Genomic DNA, 22865 nt, shown 5'->3' with positions numbered 1-22865 from the left:
ATGTTTACTATTAGATTAGTCATGTTTAAGCGGTTTATATTATAAATACTGAGCGAAGCCGGGTAATACAGCTAGTATATTATACATATATCAAACACACATATATTGATCTTTCGGTGAAGATGTTGCTGAAAAAAAAAACACAAAGAATCATTTATAAGCTTATATCATAAAACTATACACCTATGTACATACATACATATATGTATACATATATAAAAACCTTTTTATGCGTATTTATTCCGATCTTGCAATATCTCAAGACTCGTTTTCCCAACTTTTTCGGTGTACTTTTTCGTCGAGGTGCGTAAATGTTTTACCTCAAAACGAGCTGCTAGACTGTCGTGTGAGCTCGGGCAATGACGTCAATTTCTAAACATAATATATACATACATATATAAACGCCCATCGCTAACCAGTTTTGGATTGCATATTTTTTATCAAATAACTCAAATCGACATATGTATGTATGTAGTTCAACGATTCATACAGCGCATTTGAATGTGTGATTACGGATATTGAAATTTTTGGTGATGATTTATCGAACAAAGATGACATCAGAAAATAGAAGAAAAAACTGAAATTTTGTTAGTAGGGTCAACAAAATCCTATTAATTTTCTTCAATGAAATTAACCGACAACTTATTTTGACGTAGAGTTAAAAAAAATCGTCAAACATTTTGCCAACTACGTGAACGGGCTTGCATTATTTATGAACTAAGCTTTTATAAACAATTTCGCGAAATAATCAGTCTTGCGAAACGCGTGTAACAGTTATCAGATAATAATAATACGGGAGTTCACATTGATAGAATCATTTATTGTTAAAATTTATAATGTCACAAAATATAATAAAAGTGTTACACATAGCTATTCACACAGTGAAACTTATAATAAGTTATTTTATATAACTTCCATATTAGAATTAATTTATTATAGGTACTTTTTTTGTTATAAATTCGTAAATTCGAGAAACTTAAATCTTATACATTTTATTTTATATTATTTTACATAAATATATACCAGGAAGGCTTGACAGGAAGACCCCAATGCGCCTTCCTGGACAATTAGTTACAAACAATGCAGCATTTTATTATTACATAAATCACTGTATTTTGAGAAGCCGAAGAACACGAAATAACAAATAATTAATTAATCAATTAAATAATTAATCTATTGAGACATATATGGATTTTTACATAATTTTTACAAATTTTACATACAATAAATACAGAAGATATGTGACAATGAAAAATTATGACAATAAAAGTACATATTTCGAAAATATTGCAGGGTAAGTTTTTTAAATCTGCATATATTTTTTTGGTATTTTTAGCGTATGTCTTTGTGATCAGTTTTATTTCCTTTAAAGATAAACTTTTGTGTCGATAATTTAACTTTGCCGTGAGTTTTAACTAAATTTTATACACCTGTATTACTTTTTAGTTATCTGAGTGATAGTAAAAACTTACTTTGGTGTCGGATTTTGTCTGTTTTTGAAGATATTTTCGATTTACTTCAAAATATATCGAAAACCGATTTTCTTACACAGTTTATACATATGTAAGAAATTAGAAAAATTAGCAAATGAAAAAAAAAATTCTATATTATACTCATTATTTAAATCTAATATATAATTCGAAAGCGAATTTGTAAGTATGTAAGTATGTGTGTAATTTTGGTTGGTAACATCGAAAACAAAGTTCAAAGTTTCCATGACGACGAATCGATATATATTATAATATATATATATTTTTTTTATTCAAATAAATTTAATAAAAAAAAAATATTTTAATAAATATTTTAAAAATATTCAAAATAAAAAAATTAGTGGAATCGCGTGACTTTGAATAAATACAATTAGCAATACAGATAAGTCAAGGAAATTAATTTAGTGGGAATTTTCCTTCTTTGAAGAGTCAACACTGTTGTTACCACACGAAAACTTTTTTTTGTGGGTTTGCTACAAATGATTGCAAACCACCCAGCTGCATGCTCATTTCAATTGAATTTTATCGGTTTTAATTTCAGGATATTCATGGGGTTGCGCAGATGACATTTCGATGTATATTGATGATTGGCAATTCTTAAAATTGAGTTGGGTCTTTCTGGCAAGTTTAAAATGGCAAAAGCCGAGACAAAAGTATAAAATGAGCATGCGCTCGCATAGTTTTGCAATCATTTGTAGCGCAGCGATTTTTTGTACTACTTCAGAGTTGATAAAGTTTTGGTATGTAATATTTCATTCTCTTATATAATATTTCATTATTTTATTTTTAAAATCTTTTAATTGATTTTTATTTAATTTAATTTTGTATCAATTTCATTTACCCTTTTACTTATCATATCAAAATTAATTTCGTTTATATTGTGAAACTTTTCCATTGTATCAATTAAATGGTCTTTGATGTCACTACGGTGGTCGTGTGCTTCTTTAAAACCAATATCTGTGTCGATCAACAAACTGTCTAGTAACTTACGATTACGTTTTTCAACATCGTTTTCATCCCAACGATCGCATTCTTCTGTCAGTTTTTTACGTTGGTTTGTATAAAAAGTTTCATCTGTATGGTATTCAGAAATAAGACATGATTTCCGTGGTTTCTTTGAAACCTCGTTATATTCACTTATGTTTTCGTTGGGCATTGGTCGTCGGTACCCATACTTCTCACTATCCGAATTCTTACTTTTATTCTCGGTGTTTTTTATAATTTTTAGACAACCTTTGTCGATAATACCGGGTTTTTGAAACAGGTCTGATGAAATCCATTGTAGTGTTGTTATCGGACCACCTGCAACTACAGACGCTTCAAATTTCAATAGAAAACCAGGCCTCTTCATTATTTTGTTTTGCAAACCGAGGAAGGGTCTTATAATCGATTCGCCATTAACAACCTTCCAAGCATCGGATGTTTCTGCTTCTGATTTTAAATATCTGTTTACTGCATCTCTGGCAACTGATTTGATCGCTTTGCGATATCCCAATTCTGTCGAAATTCTCATCAGTTGAAACTCGTAGCTCTCGAATATGTCTATAGCAATATTTATAAAAACTTTCTTGGTTCCAATTTTATTTGCACTATAAGTATTAAACAAGTTTTCAGATTGACTCGCTTCATTTTTTTGAATACGTTTATTCATTTTATGGCAAATTAGGTTCCACGTACTTTGAACTATTCTCAGAATAAAAAATTGATCAGCAGCTTTTGTAATAATCTCTGCCGTAATTGGTATATTTTCGGTCTTAATTTTATCACCCGATAAAACATTTTCAATTATTTTGAATTTTGCACAAATTTCGTTGACGAAACACTTAACAAATAATTGTAGTCTTATTTCGATATCTGACATTATTTTTCCGTCAACTGTCTGAACGTTAGTGAACTGTCTTAATTGTAATTAATATGTTTATATTGAAAAAATAAAGTTCTTTATTTCAATTTTGGGAATCAATCTTTCCTTGACTTTATCTTTATATTTAATCTCTCGCTATCCAAATTCTGTAAAAATAAAATAAACACTTTTAATACGTGAATAAATAAAACCAAATCAATAAATTTCATGTATGCGGTCTAGAGATTTCAAACCATAATAAAACAAAATTTCATCATCGTTAATTACCGGAAATCGTTTTATCGCGAATTAAGTAAATATGCAGGCATATTATTGTATAATATTGCATTAAAGATCGATGCAAATGGCGTATTGTGAATAAGACTTTAGATTTTGTTTATTTTCAGTATATATTTATTTTATTTATTTATTTATTTACAAATTTGCCATAGTGTCTTTACAGATTAGCTCCAAGTCGTCACTATGGCTAAATAAAAATAAAATTATACAATAAAATGAAAATATATTAATTAAAAACAAATATAAAATATAAAAATATGAAATATAAAAATATACAAATATAAAAATATGAAATATAAAAATATATATACAACACAAACACGCACTGTTGCAGTAATTCAGTGAGTGCAGGACCTATGTATGTAATAGTAACTCATTGTAATAAGTTTTATCGAGTAGCTAGCCTTCATAAAAGTGGTTACAACGGCCGTAACCCAGGGGGAGGGCTTTGAGAGCAGTTGTCCCCCCCCCCCCCCTCATCAATTTAAAAAGTATACATATTATATTTTGAAACAAATAAAATCAAATTTATTTTTTTTTTATTTTAATTCAACGCCTCTTTAACCCGTTTTAAAAAATCTACATACTTTCGATTAACGACTTCTGACCAAAACCTTATCTACTCTAAGTTAGTACATAAATCTATTTATTTATTAAGTTTGTTTATTTATTTATTAGGTGTGGGCTAGAGTTTCCAATTATTCGACTTTATCAACTATTCGAGTATCGAATAGTAATATTCGAATAGTTATATTTAAACAATAGAAAACAGTGTGAAATATTAATTGAAAATAATTAAAATGAGTGCGGTCTGCCACATTAAAAACAAATAGTAAATTTATCGTCATACATTTGAATAATTTATCATCATACTTTATTTTAATTTAAAAAAAACATATTTTAAAAATAATTTAATTTGAGAAAAAATACCCGGATGGATAGCGTGTCACTACGAACACCGAAACACCGAAGTTCAAAACAACATAAATGAAACGAAATATTTCTGCTTATCCAGAAAATTTGTGTTCCCCTTCGGACTATATTTTCGTTTCCGTTTCAAATAAACGCTGCAATAAGTTTTCTTTCGTAAAATATATAAACTCAATTTCTAAAACTAGGAATTCCAATAAAATGACTCCGAGTCGGCGACTAATACGTCTTTCACACAATAGACTGTTGCGTTACACATTTTGATATTCGTAACTCAAATATTTGAATAAAGAATAGTTCAAAATAGGCCGAATATATTTGATTATCGAATATTCGAATATTCGGATTGTAAACTCTAGTGTGGACCTTTGTGGGATTACAGTAATTCCTAATGCGCCACAATGGTCAACAATATAACAGAAAAGAAAAAAAATAATTAACAATAGAGCTTAATTATTTATTTATAATAACAATTCGTAAAACAAAAAGTTCAAGCAATATTATTTAACTTATATTATGCAACTTAATATTTAAATTCTATAATTAGCCAAACAACTTAATATTTATTATCTATAAAGTTCTCTATGTATAATAAAATGAATATTAAAAAAATACATCCAACTGTTAAATTTGATTTACAAAATTTGATTTTTAAAACGACGAATTCGATTTGTAAAATGACGAATTTGAAGTGTAAAAACTTTATTATATAAAATCATTATACTTACATATGTATGTTTATATGTACATATATGTATAATGTTTCAATATAATGTTGATTCAATTAAAATGTACATATTTGGTTATACAGAGTATAACATTATTAAAAAATGTGTAGGATTTAAATTAAAAAGATGATCCCGGCTTAAACTAATGTAATTAAATATGTTACTAAGAGGTTTTGGCCGCCTTTATATCATCACATACGTACTTAGGCGGCCCAAACCCCTTAGTAATATATTTAATTACATTAGTTTAAGCCGGGATCATCTTTTTGATTGAAATCCTACACATCATATATATAAAGACGGTAATCTGTGTGTGTGTGTGTGGGTGTGTGTGTGTGTGTGTGTGTGTCCTAACTCTCGCCGAACATGATGAATCAACCAGTATGGGGAACAATTTTTTTTTTTTTCACATTTTTCATTTTTTCAGTTTTTTCATTTTTTTCATTTTTTCAGTTTTTTCATTTTTTTCAGTTTTTCAGTTTTTTTCATTTTTTTCATTTTTTCAGTTTTTTCATTTTTTTCATTTTTTCAGTTTTTTTCATTTTTTTCATTTTTTCAGTTTTTTCATTTTTTTCATTTTTTCAGTTTTTTCATTTTTTCAGTTTTTTCATTTTTTTCATTTTTTCAGTTTTTTCAGTTTTTTCATTTTTTTCATTTTTTCAGTTTTTTCATTTTTTCAGTTTTTTCATTTTTTTCATTTTTTCAGTTTTTCAGTTTCCCAGTTTTTTCAGGCCCCGGGGTGCAGAAGGCATCGGGGGCGCTGGGGGCGAAGCTCCCGGGGTGCCGAAGGCATTGGGAGCGCTGGGGGCGCCGGAGGCGTCGGCGGCGCTGGGGGCGAAGCCCCCGAGGTGCCGGAGGCATCGGGGGCGCTGGGGGCGAAGCCCCCGGGGTGCCGAAGGCATTGGGGGCGCCGGAGGCGCCGGCGGCGCTGGGAGCGAAGCCCCCGGGGTGCCGGAGGCAACGGGGGCGCTGGGGGCGAAGCCCCCGGGGTGCCGAAAGCATTGGGGGCGCCGGAGGCGTCGGCGGCGCTGGGGCCGAAGGCCCCGGAGCGACGGAAGTGCCGGGGGCGAAGGCCCCGGGGTGCCGGAGGCGTCGGCGATACACAAAATGTAATTCGTAATTCGTAATCACTTCGTAATTTGTCATTCGTAATTCGTGCATCAATTTATTTCCGAAACCAGTCGATTCAATATCTTTAACTTTATTTTTATTCGAGTTTCAATTCCTTTTCGAAACCACCCGTTGAAATCAACGGGTCTAACACTAGTTTTATATATTTATAGCTTATATTGTCGTACTTATATTGTTGTTGAAATATTGTTTACATTGCCTTTTCTTATTTTATTTAATTATTTAATTTTATTTATTTATTTTATTATTTTATTTTATAATTATTTCTTATATTTTAGAACTTAATATTATATACAAAACTAAAAAGAGGTTTGTTTTTAAAATGATTTTTTTACCACGGTTTTTATTTCATAATTTTCAGTATACAAATTAATTTAATTATTATTTACAAATTAATTTGATTGTTATTTTAATTATAATTATAAGTACATATTATAACTAAGGATTCAAACCGACACCGCACAGATATTGCACTGTCACTGAATTTAAAGTATGTATTATAATTCTTCAATGCGCTTTATTAATAGGGAACTTACTCCCTTAAAGTTGATGAGGCTGTCCCCTCGTATTATACCATATAATATAATTTTTTTATAAACATTCGGCCACCAGTATGATATTATGAATCTGATACATGAAATATATGAGCATTAAATAGTTATATAACCGGAGTAGAACTTTTAAATCAGCTGATAACTAAAATTAAAACTATCACTGTTTGATCTGTGTACATGTGTATATTAAGCCTGTATTGGTTAGAAAGTTTATTTTGGAGGAAGAAACAACTGAAATTTTTACATATGTATAATATGTATCGTGTATTTTGATAATTAATGAACCACAAATTTTACAATTGACACCATAGAAGTAAATTTACCAAGAAACGGGTTATTCTTGTGAGAAAATTTTCAAAGTAGGACCTTTCCAGTAATATATCACAGTTTTGTGCAATGTTTCCAAAACCAAAATACTACTGTGAGTAAATAAAGACTGACAACTTATTAAAATTTCTAACTGTGCTCGTATCATAAGACAACTCAAGCAGAAACCACGTTAACACGAGAGAGTCTTTCGAGCAAAAGTTCAACTCCATAACGGAATCCCTCTTTTATAGCAGAATGAAGTGGAGTTATACCATCTTTGTCGATCACGTTAAAGTCAGCTTCTTTTGCCATCAACATGTTCAATGCAAACATATTGCTAGTACTGACGGCATAGTGGATAGGCGTTTTTCCTTTGTTATCCTTTGCATTGATATCTGTAGTGGTATTTTTCAACAATAGATCCATCATATTCAAATATCCATTAATCACAGCATGGTGCAGAGGTGTTTTTTTCTTAAGATCGGCTATGGAGGGATCAGCCTTGTTTTTCAACAGTAAATCGGTTGCAGATTCGTCGCCTTTTTGCACCGCAATAAGAAGAGGCGTGTTACCGTCATTGTCAATTATATCCTTGTCCACGTTATGATCTATCAAAAGTTTCAGAACATCAATGCTACCATTATCCACAGCATAGTGAATTGGTGATTTTCCAATGTCATTCTGAAGATTCAAAGCTGCACCGTTATGCAGCAAAACTTTAATTGCTTCCATGTTGCTGTTATTAACAGCTGAATGGAATGGAGTTTCTCCGTAAGACGTGCCTCTATTAATATCACCTCCGTTCATTTTATTGAGTATCTTTTGGACTATATCTATTCGTCCATTATACACTGCTGAGTATAGTGGCGTTTCTTCCTCGCTGTTATATTTTAAAAAGTCTGCTTTGTTTTCTAACAATAGCTCAATTGCATTTAGGCTACCTGCCCTTATGGCATAATGAAGCGGTGTTTCTTGTTTTTCATCACAGATGTTCACATCGATTGTTTTTAAGAAAAATTCAATCATTTTTAAATCCCCTTTTATACAAGCTACGTGCAAAAGACTCTCTTTTTTGAGTCCTTTACTTTCAAGTAGGGAGTCGAGATCTTTACTCTTCGTGCTACTTTTCCCTAATATATCCTTAATTAGATCATAGGCTTGCTCTATATCTTTTTGAAAATCGATTCTCTTGTGTTTGGCAACAGTAAAACTTTCTTGTGGATCGGACCTGCTTTTGATATTGGTGGACTTAGCCAATTTTTCCTCATCAGCAATGATTTTATTTTCAAAAGACGTGTTTCCGTCAAATTGTTGGCATCCGTAATCAGAAATTTCAAGTCCATTTTCTATCAGCAATTTGCATATAGCTCCATTTTGACTTTCCATTGCGTAATGAAGTGGAGTTTTTCCTTTTACATCACCGTTGGGATTTGCTTCGTATTCTAGAAGTAATCGACAAATAGCTTCATTCCCATTTTTAATCGCATAGTGAAGGGCAGTTTCTCCGTTTATATTCACTTCAAGTTTTGCTCCCTTTTCCAAAAGCAATCGACAAAGAGCTTCATTTTCAGCGCCGACTGCAAAAAACAGTGGAGTTTCTCCGTCTATATTAGAAGCATCGATGTTTGCTCCCTTTCCCAAAAGCAATCGACAAAGGGCTTCATCTTTATATATCGGTGTCAAGTGAAGAGGTGTTACTTTTTCGTTATTGGCAACATCGACACCCGTTCTCATTTCCAAAAGGATTCGACAAATAACTTCATTTTTAGCTCTAATTGCAAAAATCAATGGAGTTTCTCCGTTTATATCAAAAGCATCAACGATTGCTCCTTTTTCCAAAAGCAATCGACAAAGAGCTTTATTTTCAGCTCTGACTGCAAAAAATAGTGGAGTATCTCCGTTTATATCACAAATATCAACGTTTGCTCCCTTTTCCAAAAGCAATTGACAAAGAGCTTTATTTTCAGCTCTAATTGCAAAAATCAATGGAGTTTCTCCGTTTATATCACAAACTTCGACGTTTGCTCCATTTTCCAAGAGTGATCGACAAAGAGCTTCATTTCCAGTTCGAACTGCCCATTGAAGTGAATTTCGACTATCAATATCGACCTTGTCAACACATGCTTCCTTATGGATAATCATTTGACAAACGGCAAAATTATCATTTTTTACTGCCAAATATCGTGGAGATATCCCGTTAATATCGAAAACGTTAACTTGAACATCGTTCGCTAAAAACATTTTATAGATAGCTTCAATGTTATCTTTTACTGCCAAATGAAGTAGAGTTTGCCCACGTTTATCGCAAATGTTTAAATCTGCGTCATTTTTTAAAGGAAACTCGCAAACAGCTTTATTTTCATGCATCGTCGAATAGTTAAGTGAAGTTCTTTTATCTTTATCGACAATGCTGACTTTTGCCGATTTCTGCAGCAATAATTCATTTATTTCTCTTATTTTTTCTGAAAAAATGTTCTCATCTTTATCACTGATATAATTCTGAGATTCTTCCCTCAATTCTTTAAGTATCTCTAATTGTCTGCTTCGGCCGAAACCTTCATCACCGCCCTTAATTTCAATTTTTCCTAATAGAATTTCTTCCTGTTGTATATATGTTGAATAAGCAGTATATTTGAAGATGAAATCGGGTGCACTTACAGATTCATATTCCATTCCTAAAACTTCACCATCGATAAGTCGACGATAAAAGTACCGTTTACATTCCGATTGCTTACGTTTGTAGTGTTGAAATCCACCATCAATCGCTTTGACGACTCCAGATCTTTCGTACATGTTTTCTATGTTCCAATCCAACTCTAAATTATCTTCTTTGTATTTTATATCAAACCTAGTTGTTATTCTTAACTTTCCAACTCCGGTCGGAGCCTTGTCGATTAATCCTTTCTTTGATTTTCCAAATACGACATTTAATGCGTCTAAACTTTTCTTGGGCAATTCCTTTTCTTTTTTACTTTCTTTAAAGAAATTCATAAATCTGTGAGCCGCATCCTTTCCAAGTTTCTTCATGGCTGGACGTGATCCCTGGTATGTGGTGGCTCCCATGAATTGGTGCTCGAAACTTCTGAACACTTCTGTCCCAATTTTGATGAGCAAAACCCTCCCTTCCTGTTTATATTTCTGAAGACTGTAAATAAGATCGACATACGAGTAACAATTATTTGTGTTGTATTTTTCAAACGGAATTCTAAGAGGTTCTTCTAAAAGTTTTACTATGCCATTAATATCAATAAAATACTTGGGACTCAATCCAATAACATTGGCAATCACGGTTGGGGATTTGTCAGATTTTATTTTTTTATTCTCTAAAATGCTGTAGTGGACTTCTAGTATAGTTTCAACCTCATTTACAAAATATGACACGAAATAAAACAAGCGATCCTCAAATGATCCTTCGTCATCTTTTTCGATACCATCAATCGTCTTGATGGCATTCGGTGTAGAAGCCATTATAAGTCAGATGAATTAGTACGAAGGTATGCTAAGTTTAGATTTTTAATTCTTATGTGGCATGAAGGTGGGGCAAATATCAAAGGAAAAGTACACCTGGAATAAAAAAAGAGTTAGTAAATTGTCACTTGAAGTCATCCTTAATTTTACATTGTAAATCTGAGCCTTACTTTTGAAATTGGCAGAGTTGAATTTGTCTTGGAGAGGAGTGGCAATGAGGCGGGGCAAATATTGACGGAAAACTAAACCTGGGATAAAAGAGAGCTATGTAATTAATTCGAACAGAATTATAATTTTTTGCCAAAATACAAATATATTTAATCAATCGAACGCTATTTTCTTACAATAGCGAAATTCACAAATAAATTATATATATTTCACATTGTATATGCATAACAATATGGATAATTCGATATCAATTGAATTTTGAATGTTTGCGCAAGACGTGTTACAATTACGAATTTTATCATTTTCACTGCCACCAAATTTTATGATTTATATTTTTACTATGTACCTATGTAGTAACAATATATGATATTTTGTGATAATGCGAAAATTCGAACTCGAGATTTTGACTGATTTGTGAGTGAGAATCGATCACTGATCACGTTTTATTTATTTATTTATTTATTTATTTATTTATTTTAAACAGACCATTGTGGCATAACAGGAATTCCTAAAGCGCCACAATGGTCAAAAAATATAACACAAAAAAGAAAAAAAACAAAATAACAATTAAACATAAACATAAATACATCTACATACATAAAAAATAGCATTTATAATAACAGATAAAGTAAAAATATCAAATAAAATATAGCATAAGGAATGCCTTGCACCTACAGCCAGTTTCAATAAATATGTAAGAAACAACTACAAATACAAAACATCCCTGTAAGGCCCAAATGGAAGAGAGTTAATCAAAATTTCACTCATAAATCACAATCAATCATGAAAACAATGATGAGCGCAGACTACCAGATAAATGGGTTAGAGTAATTTCCGACAATTTACGCTCACTAAGGTGGAAAATATCACATTCAGTCTCGGCAGCAACGATTTCATTAAGAAGTCGGATAGCTCTTGGAATAGGAGCCATTCGAAAAAGGACTGTGCGGGCAGGAGGTACAGCCAGCAAATGATGATGTCTACCACGCACATAGTGAATAGGGACATAAAGCCCCAACTGCTCCAGCAACAACGGGCATGACGTATTACCACGTAAGAGCAGGAGAACGAAACGAATTAATGAGAAGTTTCTCCGAAGTTCAAGGGAATTATACCCAAGCATGCCCAAAAGGAAAGGAGTGGGGTAGAGATATGGGTAATACCCATATTCTTTCCTATATAGGAAACGAAGAAATGCTTTTTGCACTTTCTCAATCATCAGAGAGTAATTTGCTTCATGCGGATTCCACACAATCGCATTATACTCTAGCTTACTTCTCACAAGCGAATTGAAAAGCAAGCGAGAAGACAAAGGATTGGAGAATAATCTTGCATATCTCAAAACAAATCCAAGTCGACGAAAGGAAACGTCAGCGACTTTTTTGATATGGTTGTGAAAGGTGAGCTGAGGATCAAAAGTGATACCCAAATCGACAATAGATTCCACACGCTTCAACAAGACGGATCTAATGGAATATCCGTGACAATAGAGTGAATGTGCACGTCCATAGCTCATAATTGCACATTTGTTTAAATTAAGTTCAAGGCCTAAACTAGAACTGAACTCCAAGACAGCGTTAATATCAGCTTGAAGGAGAGAGGCTTGCCTCTCATCCTTGACAGCAAAAAATAATTTAACGTCGTCAGCAAACAAGAGACATGATGCATTACATAAAACTCTAGGGAGGTTATTAATAAGAATTGTAAATAGTAATGGGCCTAAAGTGGACCCCTGAGTAACACCAGATCGAGTAAAAAATGAAGGAGATTCGTTTTAAAGATCTAGAAAAAATATATATGTATGTGTGTGCGTGTGTGTGTGTGTGTGTGTGTGTGTGTGTGTGTGTGTGTGTGTTTGTGTGTGTCCGTTATAATGTATGGCTGTGTATTTCTACCTATCAAACTGAAACTCAGTATCGGCTACTGAAATTCTTATTGATATGAGGTAAATTTTTTTCAAATTTTTAAGTTGACCAGAAATGGTACCTCTTCTTATAGGTGTCCTTAACAAAACAGATCCATTGCGTCTACTCTGTCTTTAAATTCCCTACCGTGCAAATACTACATACATATATGCCGGATTTTCGATCATCGACTGTAAATATTGACGTCAACTATGATCAATTATGATAATGTTTATTAATCATATAAAAAATATTTATATTTTTATGATTGTAAATCATACCACCAACCATCAACAGCGTACCACCAAGTGGTACGCGTACCACAAGTTGATAACCGCTGGTGTAATCGATAATAATAAAAAATAAATAAATAAATATAAATTAATAAAATAAATAATAAAAGTAATAATAATAATAATAAGAAGAAGAAGAATAATTAATTATTTAATTGGATGCAACATTCAATTAATTATATAATTGAATACTTATACAAACATCAGAAAAAGTGTGGTATGACGAGATTACAGGCGATTGTTTAAAAATATTAGTGGAATAATAAAGAAGGGGTTGCAAAATATTAGATAAAGTGTTTTCAATTAGTTTCATATACGTATATGGATATATGTATAATTTAACTAAAAATTTTTGATAAATAAAAAGATTTTAAGATAATAAAAAAAAAACATTTTTTTAGACAGCAAAATCTTTTCAAAAAACCCAGTTTTATAAGAAATTGAAAAAATTTGTTATTTAATTTTTTTTCCTCAAATGATATCAAATAATCAAAAATATATTTATGTAACACTTATCATTCAAAATTGTTGGATAGAAATTATTTAAAGCAAATTAATTTAAAAAATAGGCATTTTTAGGGTGGACACTACTGTATATGTTGTAACTATGTACAAATTCGAAAATAAAAAGGTATTAAAAATTCATTAAAATTAATTTATTTATTTATTTTGTTCTTTTTACATACAGGTGCATACATACATATAATACAAGATAATTATTGACGGAACAAAAATATGTTAATATTTTAATTAGTGCGATGTTTGCGCTTGTTTTGAGGAACTAATTTTTATTATGCTTGGTTTCATATATGTATATATCAAGAAGAGCCTTGTTAAAAAAGTAGCTTTACCACTGTTTGAATTAGTTGAAAAGGTGTTATAGAAAGAGACGAATGGATAGCTAGTTGCCGTCGCTCCGATTTAATACAAGATTCAGATGTAAATAGTTGTAATAAGTTCGTTAAAGATTAAACTCCTTTAGATTCATGTGGTAGCCATTAGCCTACTTTAATGGTAGCTGACCTCGATATGTTAGTAAGATATCAAAGCGACTTTAACCCTTTGGGTGCGCAATTAAATCATGAAAAGTCATGCAATGTGTCAATTATCCAGTAAAAATTAAGGTTGAAGATATATTTTATATGTTTATACTTATTTTTGATGTGTTAGATGTAGTTTAATTAGTAATTTAATATAAAAATAAAAATATACGTGTTCGTATAAATTTATGTTATAACAAAACCTTTTTATTATTCTGTCTATTGTAGTTTTCAGTATTTTGTTTTAAATAAAGGTTTATTATTTAAAACGTGTCTATATTATTATATTTTTAAAAAAATAAAAGGTAGGGAGGCGCGGAAAAAAAATTTTTTTAGGGAGACGTAGTAGCATAAAGTTTGGAAACAGCTGATCTAAAGAGTTAAGACTGGAAGTGGTTCAAAATCAGACGGGCATCAACATTTTTGACGGGCAGGAATGTCACTGAACTAACAAATTTCAGTTTATTAAAAGCTTTTAAAATAGATTATTCTTAGTTAGTAGGTACATACATATATATATATATATATATATATATATATATATATATATATATATATATATATATATATATATATATATATATATATATATATATATATATATATATATATATATATTAGTAGAAATACATAATTAATGCATATATATTATACATATGTATGTACCTTAAAAGAGCGGTTTACTTCTTCTGGGCGTAGCCGGATGAAGACGAACTTTCAAATATGTGGTATCACAAAACGTCTATTGCCAACCGAGATTAGCATGAATATGCAACCAACCAAGATTAACATTATCGAAATTAGCTCGCGCTCAGTGGCGTAGCTAGTGCGCCCGCAGACCCCGCAATGCGGGGGGGCGCCGTGGCGCGCCCCGCCACTGATTGTGTATGTGTGCAAAGTCTTAAAAAGGGTCGATAGCTCATATTAGAATATTTTAAGCCACACATACCTATAGAAAAATCGCGCGATTTAAAAAACACATGTATCTCCGAATCTCGAATCAATCACCAGATTCATGTTCACTGGACATAGATCTATAATGCTGCGTACGGATCAAACCAACGACGATTTTGGGCCAACTTTTAAAACCAGTAGCATACAAAATATCGAAATAAAAATTAAATTAAAAAATTGAAATTAAATATCAAAATTAAGCTAAAGAGCGAGATTGAGCTAAAATTAGACCATCGTTGATGTTTTGAATTACAACAATGTTTTGAATTACGACGATACGCATTACAACCAGAGAAATATTATAATTTCTCTGATTACTAGCGAAAAAAACCTTGTTGTTAAAAGTCGTCACGATATACTACTGTGTTTCCGCCGTCGATGAAACATTTAACAAAAAAACTGTCGGTGATTTGTCAAAGGGTTTTTTTTTCTTTCGTCGAAATAAAATTAATAATCACACATTATCCGATAAATTTTACCTCTGAGATGGATTTAATTATTTGATTTATTTTGACGAGAGAAACAATTGAAGACATTATCCGATAAAATTTACCTCTGAAATGATTTAATTAATTGATTTATTTCGACGAGAGAAACAATTGAAGACTAAAAAAAATTCGTTTGATAAACCGACAACGTGCCGGGTTGGGACCATCGCTTGGTCACCCATACTTATACATGAGATATTCTCAGTAACTGTGCATTACGGGGAAGTAAAAATAATAATTCTTTGATTTTTTTTCGATCTTAGTGCGTATCTACGTAAGTCAAAACATCTTCGACAAACAAAAGTCGAGGATTACCTGTATGTGATTGTTGATGATCTAATTTTAGGATAATCTCGAAAATTTATTTAAATTGGGCATGTTCTGTTTTAATTTTCAATATTTTATTTTAATTTTAATATATTGATTATAATTTTATTTTGATATTTGAATTTAATGTTAATATAATAATAATAGTTTTAATTTTGATATTTAATTTCAATTTTTAAATTTAATTTTAATTTCGATATTTTGTACGCTACTGGTTTTATCCTGCTGGTTAAAACGTTGGCCCAAAATCGTCGTTGGTTTGGTCCGTACGCAGCATAAGAAAAGTCATTTGTCGTCTCGGAACCAAAAAAAAGTCGTCATTTGTCGAACAGTGTTATTTTCTATTTTACAATTTTATTTTATTTTTGTTAGAAATTAAAGTATCATATTATTCTAGTGTAAATGTATAGCAGAGCATTGGAACCTTTACCACGATCTCGCTCGCACGCGTTAGATCTATATTTACTATTATTTATTAATAGTTTTGGACCATTGTGGCACTACAGGAAGAACCTAATGCGCCACAATGGCCTACATTTAACAAAGATATAAATACAAATAAAAAACAGAAAAATTAGAAAGCAGAAAACATGGTAAAATAAAATAATAATAAAAAAGTAACAAAAGGAAAATAATAATACAATTAAAATAGTACATAAAAATGTACAAATGAGAAAGAAAAAGTAAAATACATCAAACAAAATATGAATAAAAAATAAAATCACAGCGAGGCCCAAATGGAAAAGAGTAGATTAAAATTCCACTCATACATCACATTCAAATTAAGAAAGTAATGATGAGCTCAGGTTACCAGATAAATATGTTAAAGTAACATCCGATAATCTACGCTCCCAAAGGTGGAAAATATCACATTCAAGGACGGCAACGATTTCATTGATAAGTCGAATAGCTCTAGGTATAGGAGCCATTCGAAAATGAATTGTGCGAGCAGGAGGTACAACCATTAAATTATGATATCTACCACGCACATAATTATTAGGTACATACATACATAAAGTCCCAATTGTTCCAGCAACAACGGGCATGACGTATTACCACGCAGTAGCTGGAGAACGAAACGAATTGATGAGAAGTTTCTCCGAAGTTCAAGGGAATTATACCCAAGCATGCCCAAAAGGAAAGGAGTAGAATAGAGTAGATATTATATGGTGATATACGCTTCTACGCTGCCGCGGCATTCAGGTTGCGATGCTCTGGATGCAAATGGGAGAGTGCCAAGGGCGCTCGATGCGAGGGGCGCCGAAGGCGTCCTTCGCCTATTTGTAACAAAATTTCTTAGTAAAACGTTTAAAATTGCAGATGAATTCTATGTGTTTTTGAAACATACATTTGTATCATATATATTATATGTACGTACATTTTATGTTTCAATAATTATGCACACATTTTGTTCGAGGCAGCATAATGATGTTTTACTTTTATTACTTTTAAATTCTGAGAAATTGTCCGAAGGAACGAAAACAAACAATGGTATGTCGAAACTGCGTCCAAAAATACATAAAGACTAGATACGGTTTGCTAAGTTTTATGTTCTCTAAAATCCTGGTATGGATTGTAGTCCAATTTATTTCAAATTTTGTCAATATGAGGTGTACATATTTTTTTAGAATTACGTTTTAGAACTTCAGCGTGTGCATATCAAGTTCTTATTGTTCTCAAGTTCTTATTCTGGTTATTTTTATTAAAAGAAGGGATACACTTTCACAAAAGTAATTGGAAATAGATTGTTACCACAGCCTTTTAAATATACTGGATACATGGGATTTACAAGAATGGCTTCCGCAGAAAGGAGTTTTAGTAAATTAAAAGTTATTTGAGATCAACCAGTGGTCAAGAGAGATTATCAAATCTTAGTATATTGTCAATAGAAAGTGAATTATCAAGAATATAAATTTCGATAATATAATAACAGACTGCTAACACCAAAACACGGAAAATTCGTCTTTATTTATTCTATCTGTGATAGTTTAGTTGTTAATAATATAATTTGTTTCTGGTCTAGACAGGTTCTTTTTTTAGATATAGAAAAAAATATTTGAAACAAACAGGTAAAATAAAAATATACTGTGTTTTAAACGCACTGATTCTTTTCATAATATGACATGTATTTCTTACAAAATTCTCAATGTGGGACATTTTTAATATAAAAAATAATCCTGTTTTTTTTTAATTTTATTTTAAAATGCGTGATTTATATATTTCAATAAATATATATTTTTTAATGAAATTATTTTAATCTAACGAAAAATAATAAAGGGGCGACAATTTTTTTAATATTTGCCAAGGGCGCCAAAAACATCGCTACGGCTCTGCTCTGATGTATAGCAAAATAGGAAAAAGAGCTGAAAAACCCAATTGTTTGCGAATTTGAGACACACTGTAAGAGGGCCTTGGTACCAAAAATATTGATGAACATTGTATTTATATGTATCGGAAAATAGTATACATGAAAGTAATTTTCCAGACGTCGTGATAAAATAAAGAGAGATCAAAAATAATTATTTATAAAATAATAACTCACTCAATATCGCGTATTCAAATTATATACGCATCGGTCGTTATCGTAGTTTTTAACCACGGAAATATCGTTTTCGTCCAAAAAAATGTACGAATTTGAAAAACATCGATATTTCATTTTTTAGTACCGGTATTACCAAAGGCTTATTTTCGCTCGAATACCGACAATACTGGTATCACTACTTTCGTTATTGCAATCGCTAATCACATTTTTATACACAGCACTCACACCAAATAAAAACACATACAAGATGTATAAATCAGATAATCTGAAGCGCCCCGGACACGGTTATTATTGTTAACAATGTTGCCAAACAAAATATTGAATTAAATGTAGTAAAAGCCTTTAAAAACCACCACTATTTGTTTGCGATCGGACAGTATGACAGCAGCGTTTGGCAGTCGTCAACGCACTGTACGTGCAAATGCGAATTCAAAACGTGCAATGTACATGTAAACAATGAAAAAAATTCGGGTGTGACCAACCCATGACTTTATCTATGTATTTGAGGAATATAAGAAAGTCATTGAACAAAATTCTATATTGAACCGTACAGACAGATTATGAAATACTAATAACTATGACAGCGATACAAAGTGAGCGCAAATGTATGGAAACTTGCACAAGACAAAAGTTCTACTTCCAGTTGTCGGATTTTGTTCAATTTTTTTTTATTACTTAAAATCACTATCAGTATTATACAAAATAAATATCAAGAAGATTAAAATAATTTAAAAGGTCAAAATAAAATAATGAAATATTGTTTTAAAAAAAAATACTACTTTCGGTTTACAAATTCTAACCAAAACCTTATCAGCTCTAAGATAGTACATAAAAAATACAAATATAAATTTTCAGCTTAATACATTCAGGGGTGTGGACAGAGTAGTGGGCACAACATTTTTACATTTAGTGATTTTTTTTTATTTTCATCACATTGATACAAGAATTACACTTGATTTTTATCGTGAAGAACACAAATGTTTAATAAGGAGTCGAAAAAATAGTGGTAGAAAAATCGAACAAGAATAAACTGCCACTTCCGGTTGAGGAATGCTTACCAATTTTTTTTAAATAACTTGGTATTAAGCTTAAACTTGTAGATATAAAATTTCAGTTCAATAAACTATAATTTTTCTGAGAAAAACATAAAAAACCTCGATTGTCTGGAGTAAAAGTACTACTTCCGGTTCAGATAAAAATATAATATTATAAAGAAGACTATTTTTATAACATGTAAAAAAATATCAGCCGATTAAGTTAGCGGTTTGGGAGATACTTGAATTCAAAAACTTAAAAAAAGAGGACACTTATAAGGGGAGGTACAATTTCCGGTCAATTTAAAAATTTGAAAAAAATTTACGTCGTGTCGATAAGAATTTCAGTAACCAATACTTTAGTTTCAGTTCGATAGGACTAAAGGTGTTCAAAAAATCCCCAAAATACACAGACACACAGACAGACACACACACACACACATTTTTTTCTAGATCATGAAAACGTGATCAGTAATCGATTCTGAGTTCGAATCAGTCAAAATCTCGAGTTCTAATTTTCGCATGATCACAAAACTTCATCTATTACACTGAGCAACAAAAAAAATTACCAGAGCGGAGACTAGCCAATCTTTACTAAGTTTGACCCACTGAATTCGAATATGATATTGATTTTTGTTGGTGGGTGATCGTTTACGAGATATGAGCGTTTACTTCTAATTAATTGTCTAGCGAATTTTAAAAGTCAAAAATATATATTTTTTTTACGGATTTTTTTTCCGTGCTATTTTTCATTTATTTGGCAAATTTTTTATTTCACCACGTTTATAAAAATTGGTTTTCTATCTCAATATATTTTTTTTTATCTAAACGTACTAACTAAAGCGGTAATTGCAATTTAAATGCTTTCGTTGTATATGTATATGGTTGTATCGCGTAATATGTTAGGTGCAAGCGAGATGGCATATAATCCACCTCACAGAGTACAGCGGTCGGACTACATGCCATCTCGCTTGCACCTAACATATTACGCGATACAACCATATATACAACGAAATCATTTAAATTGCAATTACCACTTGAGTTAGTACGTTTAGATAAAAAAAAATATATTGAGATAGAAAACCAATCCTTATAAACGTGGTGAAATAAAAAATTTGCCAAATAAATGAAAAATAGCACGGAAAAAAAAAATATATTTTTGACTTTTAAAATTCACTAGACAATTAATTAGAAGTATTTTATAGCAATGAAATATAACAATTAATAGAAAAAAATATCTAACTATTGATTCCGATACTCACTTTGAGCGTAATAATCCTAAATTTTGAGTTAAAGACCGCAAAAGCCAAAAAACTAAAAATCGCGGATTTTTTTAAACGCTCATATCTCGTAAACGATCACCCACCAACAAAAATCAATATCATATTCAAATTCAGTGGGTCAAACTTAGTAAAGATTGGCTAGTCTCCGCTCTGGTAACTAAAAAACGTGATTTTTTGTTGCTCAGTGTTATTACTACTTACATAGATAAAGTAAAAAAGTTACAAGCTTTGCAAAAAGACAACCGCAAACGTGAGAGTGAGAAGATTGATTAGAAGGTCAACTTAGGATTCGCGTACGATCGATTCAGCTTAGTCGAAATCACATAACATCTTTCGTCGGCTTTCATAATTTTGCGAACAACTTTTTCGGTTTTCACGATTTCGCCGATTTATCAGTTTTTACCATTATTTTCGCGGTGCACCGGTTAAGAAGCACTGCAGTATAAGAACCCATTTATACTCCATTCACGCATTCATATGGGTTTCAATAGACCTTAACACGTTGTTTTCTATAATTAAAATAAATCGCACCTTCGATGAAAATACCGGGGATTGCAAACAGTTCTGGCAAATTCCATTCTACATATACAATTTTTAAGAGTTTTTACTAAGGATGACTGCGCTGTTTTCCAAAGTACCCCTTCCGATCGTCATATCGATCTGATATTTCGCAAAATTTTGCCGGAAATTCCTTTTGACATTGATATTTTAAATGTCGTGGTGGAATAAATCATCGATGTAACCCGTTGAAACGTTTGACAAATCATCGGCGAAATGACTTTGATTTGGTTGGTGTTGCCATAGCTATCATTAGTCATAACCATATAATATTAAATCGTTAAATATTTGTTATGGTCCGTACGCACCAAACCAACGACGATTTTGGGCCAACTTTTAAAACCAGTAGCGTACAAAATATCGAAATAAAAATTAAATTAAAAAATTGAAATTAAATATCAAAATTAAGCTAAAGAGCGAGATTGAGCTAAAATTAGACCATCGTTGATGTTTTGAATTACAACAATGTTTTGAATTACGACGATACGCATTACAACCAGAGAAATATTATAATTTCTCTGATTACGAGCGAAAAAAACCTTGTTGTTATTTCTTATTAAAAGTCGTCACGATATACTACTGTGTTTCCGCCGTCGATGAAATATTTAGAGTGTCTTGATAAAAACCTACCTCTCTTATTTTTCTACCGATATGGCTTTTTATATATTTGTGCTTTTAAAGTGGTGATTAACGAGGTTATGGCGTTCGTGCGCAATAAGATATTGATACCTTGGACGAGGTGTCATCGTATCAATTGTGCAAATATGTGACTTCTTTGCGGAGGATGAAATAATGGTGGCGAGAAATGTGCTTATTTCACTGCTGCCTGATGTACAAAAAACAGGACGAAATTTGAAAATAAACATGCGAAGATGAAAACAATATAATTGGAAAAATAAATTTCTTATGAATCGTATTTTCGATAATGTAAACGAGAATTATAAACACATGTGTTAACGATATCAGCAGCAGTTGAAACAATATTTACATCGGGTATTTGGAATACAAATATGTAAGTTTGCAATGGTGTACGTGGGGTTGAGTGTTTGGCATTTAAACAGTTAAAATCAGAAAGAACGAGTGGGTGGTGGAAGATCAAACATATACATATGTAAACTGTATATGTTGAGGTGAGAGCTATGGGCTCCCATACGCTTTTGCGATTTTCGCACTGTTTCAGCTGATGAAGACAAGAACCGGCATCCTCGCTGATTTTATTTATTGATTTTAACCGCTTAGCTGCCCAAAGCACCTTAAGGCGCAAACAGCCGTATCTTTTATACGCTCAGCGCGTCGGCTGGGCGTCTAAGGGGTTAAAGGATGCTCAAAAAGTTTATCAAAAATTATTCTTGTTGCTCTGTTAAAATTAATCTATAAATTATATATCGATGTTTGTAATTGGCCAAGAAGGCTCATTGGTGTTTACCTGTTAGGCCTTCCTGGTATATATGTATATGTGAAATAAAAATAAAATAAAAATAAGCCTACTGGCCACTGAGCTGTCATCTCCAAATTTTTTGG

General features: G+C 31.7%; 2 protein-coding genes and 1 long non-coding RNA gene across 6 annotated transcripts in view; 1 reads left to right on the top strand and 2 right to left on the bottom strand.

The window, feature by feature from the left end:
- LOC143910003 (uncharacterized) overlaps positions 1–18880 on the bottom strand; it is a 236460-nt gene extending 217580 nt beyond the window's left edge. Inside the window, exon 1 of the mRNA XM_077428336.1 lies at positions 18823–18880. The gene's annotated coding sequence lies outside the window, so the exon portion shown is untranslated. The remainder of the gene's footprint in view (positions 1–18822) is intronic.
- Positions 1–22865, top strand: part of LOC143910004 (uncharacterized) — an 805996-nt gene that overhangs the window by 260253 nt on the left and 522878 nt on the right. The window lies entirely within an intron of this gene.
- LOC143909992 (uncharacterized) lies at positions 7214–18882 on the bottom strand. 4 transcript variants are annotated; one of them, XM_077428322.1, is made up of 3 exons: positions 18254–18882; positions 10924–11092; positions 7214–10849 (listed from the first exon to the last, which is right to left on the bottom strand). In XM_077428322.1, exon 3 carries the CDS (start codon positions 10751–10753, stop codon positions 7460–7462), a length of 3294 nt encoding a protein of 1097 aa, XP_077284448.1. In that variant the 5' UTR covers positions 10754–10849; positions 10924–11092; positions 18254–18882; the 3' UTR covers positions 7214–7459. The 4 variants fall into 4 exon arrangements, with proteins under 4 accessions (XP_077284448.1, XP_077284447.1, XP_077284445.1 ...); XM_077428321.1 differs by having other exon boundaries at positions 10924–11001; positions 18826–18882; XM_077428319.1 differs by having other exon boundaries at positions 10924–11001; positions 18470–18880.

This window comes from Arctopsyche grandis, chromosome 3 (genome assembly GCF_051622035.1).
Source record: "Arctopsyche grandis isolate Sample6627 chromosome 3, ASM5162203v2, whole genome shotgun sequence".
NCBI classification, from domain to species: domain Eukaryota; kingdom Metazoa; phylum Arthropoda; class Insecta; order Trichoptera; family Hydropsychidae; genus Arctopsyche; species Arctopsyche grandis.
Note: the sequence above shows the minus strand (reverse complement) of the source record. Positions and strands in the feature narration are given on the sequence as shown.

What these genes read in the sequence shown, in the direction of transcription:
- LOC143909992 (XM_077428322.1), bottom strand. Translation starts at nt 10,753, where the DNA reads ATGGCTTCTACACCGAATGCCATCAAGACGATTGATGGTATCGAAAAA.